This window comes from Centruroides vittatus, unplaced genomic scaffold, assembly GCF_030686945.1.
Source record: "Centruroides vittatus isolate TY-2023 unplaced genomic scaffold, ASM3068694v2 contig_13, whole genome shotgun sequence".
NCBI lineage: Eukaryota > Metazoa > Arthropoda > Arachnida > Scorpiones > Buthidae > Centruroides > Centruroides vittatus.
In genome coordinates, this window is record NW_027120828.1 from 750,181 (window position 1) to 764,716 (window position 14,536).

The following is a 14,536-nucleotide window of genomic DNA, read 5'->3' on the forward strand; positions in this document are numbered from 1 at the left end:
GTGGCCCTATGTAGTAAGACGTTGCATTTGTCAATGTGGGACGCCATTTTTGACAAAGCTGTCATTCTTTCCAGGTATTAGTAAGCGGAAAAATCTTATATTAGCTGTTTTCCCACAGTAATCACAATTTACGTGTAAAGTCAGTCTAAAATGTTTGTTTTGTACATTCAAATCTTAAAAAGTATACTACACTTATTTTTCCTCATACAAATATGAATTACTAGTGAGTTGCCAGTTGTCAGTGTTAACTGAGAATCTTTTCCGTTAACCAAAAAGAAAAACAGATTGGCAGCCAATTTTTTTCTATGCAAATCCATCGTAAAGCTACGCGATGTTGTATTATTGTTTACTTTTTGTGCTTTGAACTATCTGAACAGCTAATATCGTGTAGCAGTAATAGGAGATTGCAGACGAAATATGGCACCCTTGTATCACTTGAGTTCATTAGCCAATAGAAATCGGTTAGAGAGAATGCTGACCTCTTACTATATAGGACCACTAATCTGTAATAAAGTCATAAAAATAGCCGCAGTAGGCGTGCGATACTTTGACTAAGCACTCTCCGCATAACTGTCGCTTCCGCTCGTGTGAATTATTTGGAAAGATGCAATAGCAGATAGGCGATCTGCGGCTTCCACGCGACATCCATTCCACCATGAGGGATGCTGCTGGCTACGTTCCGCGGCCACAGACTTTTCTTCGAATATGAATTATTACATTTAAATTAGTATGCCGTGACAATTGGTGCGGCCAATGTTCCGCAGATATTCCGTTCGTCTGAATCAAGCTAGCACAACACCACGCCATTACAACCTCGAGTCGACATCCTTTCACTGATATAGTTTGTTGCTGATGTTCTCATTGTAACAAAAGAGCCACCTTCAAATGCGCCATGAACTGTGTAAAATTTTGTAATAATTCTATGAACAGATTCTTGAAAAATGGGAGATTTATGGGCACAGAAAAATTTGAGAAAATCGGGTATTAAACTCGTTAACTTGAAACTCTAATTCGAAGTCGGGATTTTTTTTTTTTTTTTTTTTTTTTGTACTTTCTTAAATTTCAATTTAACGGGGTTTTGCTGTTTAAAAATAAGTTTAGTAAAATAAGTTTAGTACAAGCTTGATGATGCAATGTAACAGTAACCTTTAGCAAATAAAAAATTTTCTGTAAGCAGCAAAATTCGATCAAAGGTTTTTTAACGCCCTCTTTTCTTGCAGCAAAAAGAGAGAACTACCAGTAACTGCAATCGAAACGATTGCAGTTAACGAATATAAAAATTTATACAGTATGAATGCTTAGTGTCAAATAAATATGACGGTTGTCTGAGTTTACGAAAGTCCGAGTTAAGCTGGCTTTAAGTGCTTCCCTGTAGCATCTTGCGTGCAGCAAAATGACTCGATATTATATCCATGCTACCGAAAGCTTTGCATAGCGTTGATATGACATTAAATAAACGTCGTTTTGCTGCATGCTAGACGCCTAACGCAAGAATTTAAATCCAGCCAGCGGGTGTCTTCTCCGAGGAAAAGGAAATGATTTATATAGACTACATTACAGTAATTTATTGTGACTAGCTGTATACAGAAGTTTAACTAATGTAATACTGCTGCATTTATTATTACAGAATTCCAGATTCCTTTAACAAATGTAATTAGGACTTTTTATAAATAGGATAAACCTAACTAAGACTTAATAAAATTAATAATTGAACATCAAAGTATAATTTTTTATACATGTGTTGTAGAAAATTTTGGCCAAACTTTACAGGCTTATAAAGTGAGGAAACCTGAATTAAAAATGTTGACGGTGGTGTTTTGATCTGAATCTTAATTACCAGTTATGAAACATCGAAGTGTAGTGACGTCATTTCCGTTTTTAAGTCTAACTATGTAATATATTAGTAATCATATTTCTTTAGTAAACTCGTTTTTTAGTTAAATCCAAAGAAATATCCTCCCACAGATTACCAGTTCTTCATTCAAGAAATATCTGTAAGTTTGGTCTGTGAATGTTAAAGGAGAAAAAATGAGCCAATCAAATATTAATCTAAACTAGTTTCATCTAAACTGTTGCTGATATTGAGACTTGAAGATAGCATAAGGATTTTCCTGATGATGTTTATTTTTTGTGCTTTGAACTATCCGAACAGCTAATATCGTATAGCAGTAATAGTTGTGAAAATTCACAATTGAATTTTCACAACATTGAGTGAATATCGCTTCATCTGTGAAAAACATAGAAAACCAGGATTGACAGGCCTTCGCATACATCATTGACAAAATTGAACTCTTAGAGAAAAATAGCGTGACACAAGTGCTTACACTCGCTGTAAATAGCTTAGATACAATTAGTATTCACGGACAATACGCAGTACACTTGAATGGTAGCATCTATTGTTCTAGTTTTTAGTTTTCATAAGTTAATAGCCTTAAAGTAAACAAAGAATTATCGTGTTGTAAATGAATTTTTGATGGAACTATATATATTGTATGTAAGTATATTAGTGTATTTCGGCAGTTCACTTAGCACAGTAATTTTTGTGACGTTATTTCTACGTCACAATTAACTTGATAGAGTATAGTTTTTGTTTGTTGTCTTCCGATAAAGAGCAACATACAATTATATTATTTTCATGCATAGTATTAGATTATATTTCCATAATTTTGAATGTTGCAAATATCCACTTACATATATTACTTTATATAATTAATTTGAACGATCTATTTTTAGCAAATTCAAAACATTTAAAATAATACAAATTCTGAATAAAATATAAAAATGAATCGAAGGTGTAGTAATTCTTTTATTTTAAAACAATAAGTGCTGTTAATATATGTTTGCATTTGCTAATTTTACAGTTCATATTGCTTCTAGATTAATAAGTTATATTTTCTTTGCAATTGACTACTGTCTTTAAATGTGAACAAACTTTCCATTCTTATTTATTCATCTTCACGTATGATAACGAAGCCATAAAAATTGAATGTTTTACATCAATAAGTGTTTCACTAACAATAAAACTGCCTTATTTTTCTCTTTCTGATAAATAAATATTCGTAAGTTGTATCTGTTTATTTTGATTTTTTACAAGACGTAATTAACAAATAATCATGAACGCCCAAAACACACATACTATACGATATGAACAGTGCTCTGCATAGAAGAAATGAAAGCTGTGATGAAACACACGTCTAGTCTGTAAGTCCGTATTTGAAAATAAAGAAAAATTCTGAAAATTACTACAAAAGTTTATTGTTTAAAAATTGTTTCTCTATAAATATATGTTACAACGAATAACGAGAAGAATATAATTTCTAAAAGACATTTGTAAAGAATTTTAATGTTTTTTTATAAAAGTATTTTATTTGTAAAAAGAGATGATGAAATAACATGTTTGGGTATTTATATAAAATAAAATGATGACGATCATTTTTTCATTTGAAATAGTACTATTATAAATTATTAACAAGTCCAACGTGGTTTTTTTTTTATTAAATATGTTTTGCTGAACGTACAAACAAGATTTGCATCAATTAATTCCTTTTTTTTTTTTTAAATATACAATTGTATGTAAACATTATTATTTGCGATGCGATTGTCAATGAATTTCGGGTTTGTTTGGCGAAAGATTCTTATACCATATGGAATCTAATCCATTCTAAATATTCGGTAACTCTTGTATAGACGCCTGGAAATCCGGGATCGGCGCATCTGACTCCCCACGACACAATTCCTACTATCATCCATCTATTATTGCGTGCTTCGACCATCAGAGGACCTCCGGAATCTCCCTAAAGATAAATTCATTTGTTTGAATAACGAATTAAATGAAGTTCTCTCCGTAATAATTCTTCTTTAGTAATGTGCATCTTATTATTTTGATAAAATTGAAATTAAGGTATTTAATTAATATACTAACTTGACACGAATCTTCTTTTCCTTGTCTTACCCCTGCGCAAAGATAATGGCGAGTAATGGCTTGAGAATATTTACCGTCGCATTCGCTGTTATTCCATATAGGGAGAGAAACTTGACGAAGTACGTCACTCGAGTTACCTCCTAAAATAACACAATATATTGCGTATTATCCGTTATGTTTTTCTATTTAAAATAGATTTTAATACCTGCTAGATTTAATAAATTCGATACAAAAATTTCATTAAAATTTACTCATATTAAAGGTTTACGCTATTTCGAGATGAACGTGAATAATGAGCTCACTATGATTCTTGTTATCGCGTTTAACGCTACGTCAAACGGAAATTTTAAACGTCGAAATTTCAGTTATTTAGCGTACGAGGTCTGTTTAAAAAATACGCGGACTTACGTCATAAAACTAAATGTACAGTACATACTTTATGTAAAAGTTACATGTCTGGGTTCCCTTCAAAGTACTCTCCTTCCCAACGCACACACTTATCCCAGCGGTGTTTCCACTTGTTAAAACAGTCCTGGTACGCTTCTTTTGTATGCTTCCTGTACGCTTCCTTCAACGCCTTCGTCGCATTTGCCTTAATCTCGGGAATCCTCTCAAATCTTCTTCCTTTCAAGGGCCTTTTGAGTTTGGGAACAAGAAAAAGTCACAAGGAGCAAGATCAAGTGAGTGGGGATGGGGGGAAGAACAGTGATCGAGTGTTTGGCCAAAAACTCACGAGTTCTGAGGGCTGAATGGGCTGGAGCATTGTTGTGATGCAGAAACCAGTTGCCACTCCTTCACATTTCTGGCCTTTTGCGACGGATGGCGTCTCTCAGACGTCAGGGTTCAGAACATTAATGTAGTAAGTCTGGTTCACTGTGGAGCCTTGGGGAGGTACTCGTGATGAACAACACCCTTAACATCAAAGAAAACTGTCAGCATCACCTTGACATTGGATCAAACTTGGCGAGCTTTTTTGAGTCTGGGGGACGTTTCACCCACCCACTGGGACGATTGGACCTTCGTTTCAATGTCACTGGGACGATTAGACCTTCGTTTCCAAGTTTAAAACAAATTTCACAGCAAGTCGTTCCTCCTTCATTCTGAAATTCGACAAACGAAAAAATCGCACTTCACTAAAAACCGCGTAGCTAATCAACAAATAAAGTTATTTGTAATCGGGAAACGGCTTTATCACCAGGAGATCTGTACAAACCTAGCAACACCAATCGGATTCCCCTGGAACCAACTGGAACCGCGCAATTCAAACAGTCCGCGTATTTTTTGAACAGACCTCGTATATCCATTTTAACAATCAAACGAAGTTTCTCCAGGAAAGGTTGTGCTTTCGATCCTCGCATTTTAAATTTACATCTGTTTTCCGATCTTTATGTGTAAGAAAGTATTCAATTCTCATCCTTTCTAGTTTTCTGCTGACGACATCACTGCGTTAGGTACACACTAACGGACAAAACCGATGCCGTTTAAATGTCCCTTAAAATGTATATTGCTTACGTACAGCTAATTCGGAATACACCTGTCTACCAAAATTTCAAGATTATCGTCTCATTAACAATTAGACTTCATTGGAGTATTGTTAGATCAATATTCAAACAAGAACTCACTATCTTGCCCTACAAGTTTTCAGAAGCCAGTTTGGAAGCTGAAACCATTATGCTAAATGTAAATTGACAAATTAATTGTTTTACTCTTAAGTTATTGGTAATAAATTTTGAATCAAGCGAAAATCCTTACCATATGACATGGTACCCCAACCGGCTACGATTCCAACCAGACCGGTATAATCAAGATTGGATTAGGCAGGCAGATAGGATGAGTGTATTCGTTTGTGGTAGCCGATCGATCTAACTTCAACAATGCGATGTCGTTTCTATACGTGAAAGGATCAAACTGGGTGTGACGAATGAAGGACACCACCGCATAATCTTCGGGTAGACCATCGTCGTCGCTCCTAAAATCGAATTCTCCCAAACGAACTTCCACATCCGACTCTTTGTAACTAGAAATACAAAATATTTGGAATTCAAACGTCACCAAAAGCATTAATATTAATAACCTTTACTCAAGAAAAGGAGAAACTGTGCAGAAATAATAGTGGTTTTCAATCCATAAATGATGCACGCATAAGCACTCGCGACAGTGGACACATTTTTTAAATCTATTTTGATCAAAAATTCCTCAGCTTCAAGAAAACGTACTTCATATTTGCAGAGAGCGACAGTTTCGTCTGTGATGCTGTAACTTATAGCTGTAACTACATAACACAGCATTTTACTGCAATATTTACAAAAAAATCTTCATCCAGTATCGTAAGTTTGCTGTAGGACGATTTATATAAAAACTAGAATATAACTTTGAATGATATCAAAATAAACTTACCCTTCCAAACAATGTGCGGCCGTCAAAACAAAACTTTCGGAAACTAAAGCTCCTCCGCAATAATGTTTCTTGTTCTTCATCAACGCTGCCTAAAAAACTCACTATCAATATTTCGCGTAGTAAGATTATATATACAAAAATAAATCGTGAAAAATAAGCGAATTCGCTTCCACATGAAATCATCTCCATTCATAGAAACGCACCATCCATCGCCAATCTTTGGGGTCCGAAATGATTCCACCGACAATTTTCGTTCTATAATTATATCCGCAATCTAAAAATAGAAAATTCTCATTATTATTGTACCGTCTACAAGAACTTTTTATTTAAAAAGACAGAAAGATTACCTTTGTAGACCTGCGGTGGGGTGGGTTTAGGTACCGAAGGTACGGTTACTGGTGGCTGAAGTTCCGTCGTTGGTCTCGGAGGTACTTGAGGGTAGACGTAATTGTAGTCTTTCCATAGATCAAAGTATTTATCGGGACAACAAACTCCCACTAATCTTCTGCGAATTATACATACTTGGTTAAAGAAGTAGCTGGTGTCGTAAAAAAAATCGGGCAAAACACAAAACTGTAGAAATCGACAGTGTCCTTCTTCGTCATTCGAAGTCTTACAACTTTCGAACTTGTGGTACGGTTGAGCATCTGGTACGTAAACGTATAATTTTATGGCGGGTAATCCGAATCGCCCTTCCGACTCAGAAATGAGATCGGACAGTTCTTTAAGGGCCTTGGAATCGTTGATAGGCGGTCCTCCGCGTTCTCCGAACAGGTTTACCGGTTGGTTGACCGGTCTAGCGGGTTCGTAGGGATCCCATTCGGGTGATTCTTCAGGTGGTTGTTCGTCGGGTGGCAATTTCTTCCTCTGTCCGGGAGGTAGACGCCCTCTCTCTGCCTGTTTTTGCAAACCCGGTGGTAGAGCTCCTCCCCTTTCGATCTGCTTTCTCAGACCGGGAGGCAGACCCTGGCCTCCTTTACCATTTCCTCCTAAAAGAAACATATATTTCCATTATAATCCTTATGAGTACCTATTCTGTTTTGTGACAAAATAATAAAATGTATAAATTGTGAATAGCACTTAGAGATGTACGATTTACCCGTCAAAAATTTCCTGGATTTTAATCATCGCCCTTTTGATATAGTTCTATAGTTAATAGGCTTTGATTTGCGGATTCGCTCTCGGGGTACGCAACTAACATAAATCACAATCACGTTTCGTTTAATTTATTTTGCAAGTACAGTACTTTACTTGAAACTACGTTCCAACTTTATTCTTTTAAAACGAATTTACAATGTGTTTATATCCGATTTTTTTAAACTAAATAATTTAATGTTTCAGTAAATTCTAGCAAAAAATTCAGTAATTTAATTTTAGAAATTATTTTTATTATTCATAAATTTCTACGACGAATTTGGCATTGATTCACGAGAAAATTCAAGAAGCCATTCATGGTAACTTACTGCAGTGTTATGATAATAGCAAAGACTACATTATTATAATGAAGGAATCTTCAATAAAGAAATACCCTGGTAATTTTGGGATAAACTAAAAGAACCTGTTATAAAAACGGAAAGATTTGACTAATACGCAATGGCTGCGAAATCCTTTCTTCTTTAAAGATATCGATTCGACCCTTCGCATCGCCTCTGCCACAAAGCTAATATTTTAAGAGAATTCCTAATATTTGGCAATAACCTTACGTTTTTCTCAGCATTCTGCTTTGTATTTGTAAATCTTTCAGACACAAATACAAAGCGTTGAAAATTTTTTACATATAACACTTTTCTAAATTCTATGTAATATAAGGTGACCATTTAAAAAAATAAAATACATTTGTATACAAAACGAGACACTATCAAGAGAACAAAATCCATGTGCAAAAATAAAAATAAAAAAAACTTAAATTCATAGTTTTTTCATTGCAAAGGTGGTATTTTTTCTGTTATCGGTAAATGTTTCCTATGTTCCAAAGCAACTTCACTTTACTATTACATTTTACTATGTTATTATTAAAATATATATTATTGTATCAAGTAAGTAAACAGCAAATTACATTAACAAAGTTATTTTTAGGCCAAAAATCAAGAAACTTATTGGTTGTTAATAAAATAATTAACATAGAAAGAACTAAAAATCTCTCTTCGAGAATAATCACTTAATGACACAATTCACATATATTTTTCGTTTGTTAATTTTTTTAATAGTTGAGTTTTAAGAAAATTATAAAATTCTGAATAATTTATTTTGATGGATGTACTAAAAATTAATACACAATTTTAAGTACCAATGACCCGATTGGAGTACCAATGACCTTAAAATTGCTATTGATAACTGTTTTCTCTGGAACTCATATTCTCGTAATGAGCAAAACAACTCTTAACTGACATAACTTATATTCAACGATCTGTATCATTTACTTAAGATTTCATCTTCAACTTGCCTGGTCTCCACGAAGCTATAACGCGCGACTGTTATTACACCTAAAAAATTGTTTAATAAATATTTTTGTATTTAAAAAAAATAAATTTCATAGAAATTTGCTATATTCAAAAACGGCACCGGGACCTATCACGAAAGCATTCACTGTGACATCCGGACGTACACTGTGTAATGCTATAAAATAGAACTGTCTTATTCAAAATAAGACGTCTGGCCACCTTGCGACCTTGCGAGCTGGTCTATGAATTGCATTATATTACAATATAACGCAATACGACTGAGAAATATTCCAGATACAATATTTTTAAAAGACAAACATCTTTCGAGCTCGAAAAAGTGCCAAAATTTCTACTTGTTTTACCGATGCCTTAAACAGTTTCTCTCTAAAAATTCAATATAAACGACGGTACATAATTAACAGCAATGTCTCAGTTCTTTCAAATTATTTAAAAAGAATTCCGAAACTCTTAATGTACAGATAACAAGTTGGCATTACCCGGAGAACTGGTGGAGGAAAATTTGATGCAGTTTTCTTGTGATAGCAGGTTTGTCAGGTTAAGAACATTTTGGGCGTCAGACGGAACTTACACATCTTTACCGTCAACGTCAAAAGTACTTGTTTTGAATATTGTTTATAATCGAGTAATAAAAATTTCGATCGTATTTGTTGAGATAATTTAAGTATCGCTACACAACAATTTAAAAATGCGAAGTTTTGAAACAACTCTTATAAATTCAATTTGTTTTGTATTTCATTCAAACCCGATCCAACGTTTTCCTGATTGAGTTAGCGCATAATCATTAACTATGCTCACAGATTAAGAGAGGAGGGGGTCAGGAAGAGTACATAGATGTTCGCGATGGGGAGGGAGACGGTCATTGTCTACCTAAACCTTTTTAATGGTATTAGAATCATGCAGATTTGTTCTTACAAGCCTAATTACTTGTCATATAAATAAACTATCGAAAACATTTTTTAAAGTCATTTCTTGATTCTTAGGAAGGTTTATGAACTAATGTACACGTAATTAAGCGGGAGGAGGTTTGCCAAAAGTATATCATTGTGCACGATAGGGAGAGAAAAAGTCAAAAATGGCTCAAAAACTCTACACGTAATTAATGGACGGTTTCTTACGTGATGCGTAGATAAATCTTAAATAGATAATTTTCGATCTTGCCAGATTACAGAATGCTAATTGAAATTGTTATAGATAAACATTATGCCGACTGTAAAAAAACTAACATTTAATGACAGAGGAGAATGAAAGCACAGAATAATAATAATTAGGCCTATAATAATATTCCTAGAAGATGCTAATTTTTAACGAACATTAGGGTATTTTCAGACTGTAAATAGAATAAAATTTATGATTTATGCAATCTTTTTCGTAATAACGTTGAAAAAGTTAGATTTCTTAGAAAAGTCTCATTTCGAGTGAAGCAATCGAGGCTTTCACCTCTACAGATGATCAAGGCGATCCACACCACACATTATGGTACTGTACATAATCTGTGATCACAAACCTAAATAGCTGCCAAAAACGAAGTAGAAGAAATACATATACATTACATTACATATGGCTCCATTAAAAACTAATATATATATTATTATTATTGTTATTCAACGGAAACGTAGTTAAATCGAAAAATTACAAATAAGTAGGTCATATTTATGCAGTAAGCGAGATTTAGGTTGCATAAGGAAAGTCGTCATAGTTATATAGATCTACTATATATAAATTCCTAACTTGTTTGAAACATTTCTTCCACGAAATTTTTAATAAACATGTTATATTAATAAAATATTAGGAAAGTTATCGTAAAAGAAAAAGTATCTGACGATAATTGTATAACGTAATACGAGAATAAAATGAATTCATTTATTTGCACAAGTTACTTTTCTGGGTTTATAAATTCGTTATTTCAATATTTAATAAATAAAGAAAACAAAATAATTCTATGACGAAAATCTAAAACCCGAGACATCACCGTAACAATACATTTGTTACTTTTAGCTTACTTTTTCGGTCAATTTTAAATCCGTTTTTCCAAAAATGAGACTTTTAAAAAAGTTTCTAAGCCCCAAAATTTATTAAACTTTTCATCATGTAGGCCTATTATATGCAACGAATCATGTATTATTATTATTGTTGTTGTTGTATGTAAAATAAGGTTGTGTCCCAGTGAAACGAAATGCTGTCGGGAAAGAAAAGAACACATATCATATTCATCTAATTATTGCTCAAGCAATTATTTTTCGTTAAAGATTTTTTTTAACGAAAGAGTTTTATTGCAGAGTATTATTAAAACCGTAGATTTTTCTTAACATTTCAACTCTATAACAACTCCAATTGTTTTCTTTCACAATTATCAGAAAGAATTAGATATGAGCATTTAGAGATAAATTGATTTCCTAACTTCCAATTTTGATTCCCTTGTAAACGATAATTCATAGGCTTAAATAACAAAGATTTAACATTCCAACGCTTCTGTTCTTTATGGAGTTATTCCAAAAAGAACCGGAACATTGCATACGACAAAATAAGCTCGATTATTAAAGAACGAAATTGTCGTTAAAATCTGTCGTCATTTACCATTTCAAGATGGCGTAAGAACAGCTGGTGGCAAATAATGAGAATAAGCATTCAACCGAATATATCGATATTTCATCTATCCATCGATGATATTACAGTTTTTAAACTTATTGTATATTGTTTATTATCAGAAGAAGTGATTTTTAATTTAATCGAAGCTCGCCGATTGTATACAGGGTGGGCCAACGAAAACGAAACGGTAGTGTTCGTGTTCGTCCAAGCAAATCGCTCGGACAGGTCGATTTTATTCTCGAGGGACCATCTTATGCAATAAAGTTTTTGCGATTCTGAATATTAACTAAACAAACATTTTTTTCGAAATAAATGTTTGTTTAGTTAATACAAAATAGATGAGTTTTTAAAATTTTTTGTTGTCTGTTGTATTCAGAATCGCAAAAACTTTATTGCAAAAGATGTCCCCTCGAGAATAAAATTGACCTGTCCGAGCGATTTGCTTGGACGAACATGAACACTCTGCCGTTTCGTTTTCGTTGGCCCACCCTGTATATAAAGATATAGCTACTAAGAGAGCAGACATCATTCCAATGCAATAGTGCCAAACTGTTCGATCGGGGGACCAAATTGCTCATAAGTCGCCGGCAGGCGTTCCAAACATATTTTGTTTATTTTATTCCATACATTGTAGGCTATACTGAAAGTAGACTATTCCTATTATTTATAAGTGATGCTTCAAATATTTTCTCAAGCTGAATTAACGTGTGCTGCGGACCGGATTTGGGCACCACTGTTCTAACGGATACTTTTTTTTATTCGTATTAAAACAAACTTTACATAGTGACAATATTCAATCTGTTGTAGGCAGTTCTATTAATCAAGTGGCGTCTAAAATAATCAGATATGCATGTGATCCTTTAATAAAATTGGACTAAAGTAGAGAAAAAACACCAAAGCTCTACTACAAACGTAGTATCCCTGGCTTATTTTCCTCTGGCTACTCTTCAAAACAATTGTTTCGCGGCTGAAAACAGTTATTTTGTCAGAAATACCGGAATAGTGCCATCACTTTTTTATTAGTCGGCCGAGCGAGAAGTTATTCCCTATCAGAAGGATCCGGGTTCTAATCCGATCTTGAACTTCTGATTTTTAGCAGACAGTTTGGATAGGAGCCCAGATCCTCTTTCTGACATCTCTTCCCGTCAGTCTGGAAAACCGCGGTTCGGACTTTCTCTAATACGTTAAATTTAATCCTCCTGTGTTGATGAGTTTACTGCCGGAAATTTCATCGTAATGCATCAGGTTTCTCACTTCTAAAGAAGGTTGCGACGAAGTGCAGAGAATGCAAGAGTTAGGGGCGGAATGGGTTAAAAGACCGTTTTAAAATAAATTCTTTCTGCAGTTATATGCCAACGTTCTGCAAAAACTTGTATTCTGACTACTCTGATTTACATAATTTACGAAATAGGTTATATTGTATGATAGGCCTACATAAAATGACTCTTTGAATTTTTCGTTCTGTTATCTTTGAATCTTTGAACGCTTGAAGACAAGCGTTAAATCTATCAAGTTCGTAAGATTTTCAAATATTAGCGCTTACCGACTGAAATACATTTTTAAAAGATTCAAAATCTGCGAGAAATAAAAAAATTCAGGTTACTATTAAATTACTAATATTTACTAATTTGAAAATGTTACCAAATTTGAAAATGAAATTTGTAAGTGTCTATTCCGAATTCGGTGCCGTCCCACGAAACAAATAGAAATATTGGATAAAAACGTATTGAACTTGTGCCAAAAATTATTATAAAAATAGACAGTTTATGTAATACCTTCTGAGTGTAGACATTGAATGCGGATGTGGTCTTCCACTGAGTTCCCTAAGGTTAAAGTCAATATATTTGACAGACTTCACTTATGCCGAATTTTATGCTAATTAACTGAGATATTGATAGCTTTCTGAGAAGTCTTTCTTCCTTTCTTTGAGGAAAATACTTCGTAATGTTTCTTTGATAAGGTAATGTAACACGAAATCATCCTGACAAGAGGGATCCTCCCGGTTGGGCTTTCTATGAGAAACGCCCAACTTAGGTGTTAAGTGAAGAAAACCCGGAAAACTCCGTGTGTCGGCTCTTTCGTCAGACCCAAATTCAGAACCAATTAGAGTTTAGTGGTATTATCCACTCGGCCACCAGTAACATAACATAGTTGACTATTATCGTATCCAGATTCTCGGTTCAAATGCTACCAATTTTTTTAGATTTGTATTTTATTCTCTCGTCCTTAATAACTATTTAATTAATTTTAAAATTTATTTTTAAATATGTTAAATTAAAGAATTAGCTTTAGCAATAATGGAGTAAATAGATTAGTTTTTTTAATTAATCTGCATTATTTCTCTGTTTACACATTTTTATAACAAATTTTTTTCTGTTTATTCGTGCAAGACATTTTATAGAAATGTCCTATCCACATCCTTTTTCGCTAATCTAATTTATTTATTTATTTATTTATTTTGCTTCTTTAAGACGGGTAACTATTTATCAAAGATGGACAGAAATCACACAAGTAGAGTAACAATGCATTGTTTTTAACAATACTCGCGAGTAGTACGATTACGTTAAGTTTATTGTGTTCAAGGTCATCAATAAAGAAAATGTTCCTATATTCGGACGCTTCCTCTACAGAAAATTTCCGTAATACTCGAATATTTAAAAAAAATAATAATATTTAACTCGAAATTTTCTAGATATCATTATAAAGTAAAAAATGTAGATAATAAAATAAAACTCTTAACAACCCACCTTGTTTCTTCGCTTTCACCAGAGTTTCACGAAATAAACAAGATGCAAATATAAGCAAGAAAAATACTGTCAGGCCGTACATTTTTCGGATATTCTGAAACGAATTAACATTCATTATCGCCTTGACATTTCGGAAATTCGGATAAAGCGAGCTGTCTTTCAAACAATGAAGAATTTACCTAATTATATTTATCAGTCATTCGTTGCAAAATTACTTGGGTTTGCTCTTAAGCGATGTCTGTCCTTTCAAACGTCATAAACGTACTTGACCTGCGCCACCAGTAAATTCTCGGGAAAAAACAGGAAACCTGTTTTGTCGTGAAGAGCTTATTTGATATTCTTTGAAAGGCACTACGAAAATCCTACAATTGTTAAAACCGGAATGTCGTCATCGATCAAGACGGTAGTCATCTGTTTTGTTG

General features: G+C 33.6%; 1 protein-coding gene across 1 annotated transcript in view; it reads right to left on the reverse strand.

Annotated features, from left to right (window-relative positions):
- LOC136989765 (transmembrane protease serine 9-like) overlaps positions 1-14,287 on the reverse strand; it is a 34,271-nt gene extending 19,984 nt beyond the window's left edge. The window contains 8 exon segments of the mRNA XM_067288027.1: positions 3,639-3,794; positions 3,923-4,062; positions 5,675-5,734; positions 5,737-5,939; positions 6,320-6,408; positions 6,523-6,593; positions 6,667-7,308; positions 14,115-14,287. Of these exon segments, the coding sequence (XP_067144128.1) occupies positions 3,639-3,794; positions 3,923-4,062; positions 5,675-5,734; positions 5,737-5,939; positions 6,320-6,408; positions 6,523-6,593; positions 6,667-7,308; positions 14,115-14,229 (1,476 nt within the window). The 5' untranslated portion in view covers positions 14,230-14,287.
- Between the last annotated feature and the right edge of the window lie 249 nt (positions 14,288-14,536).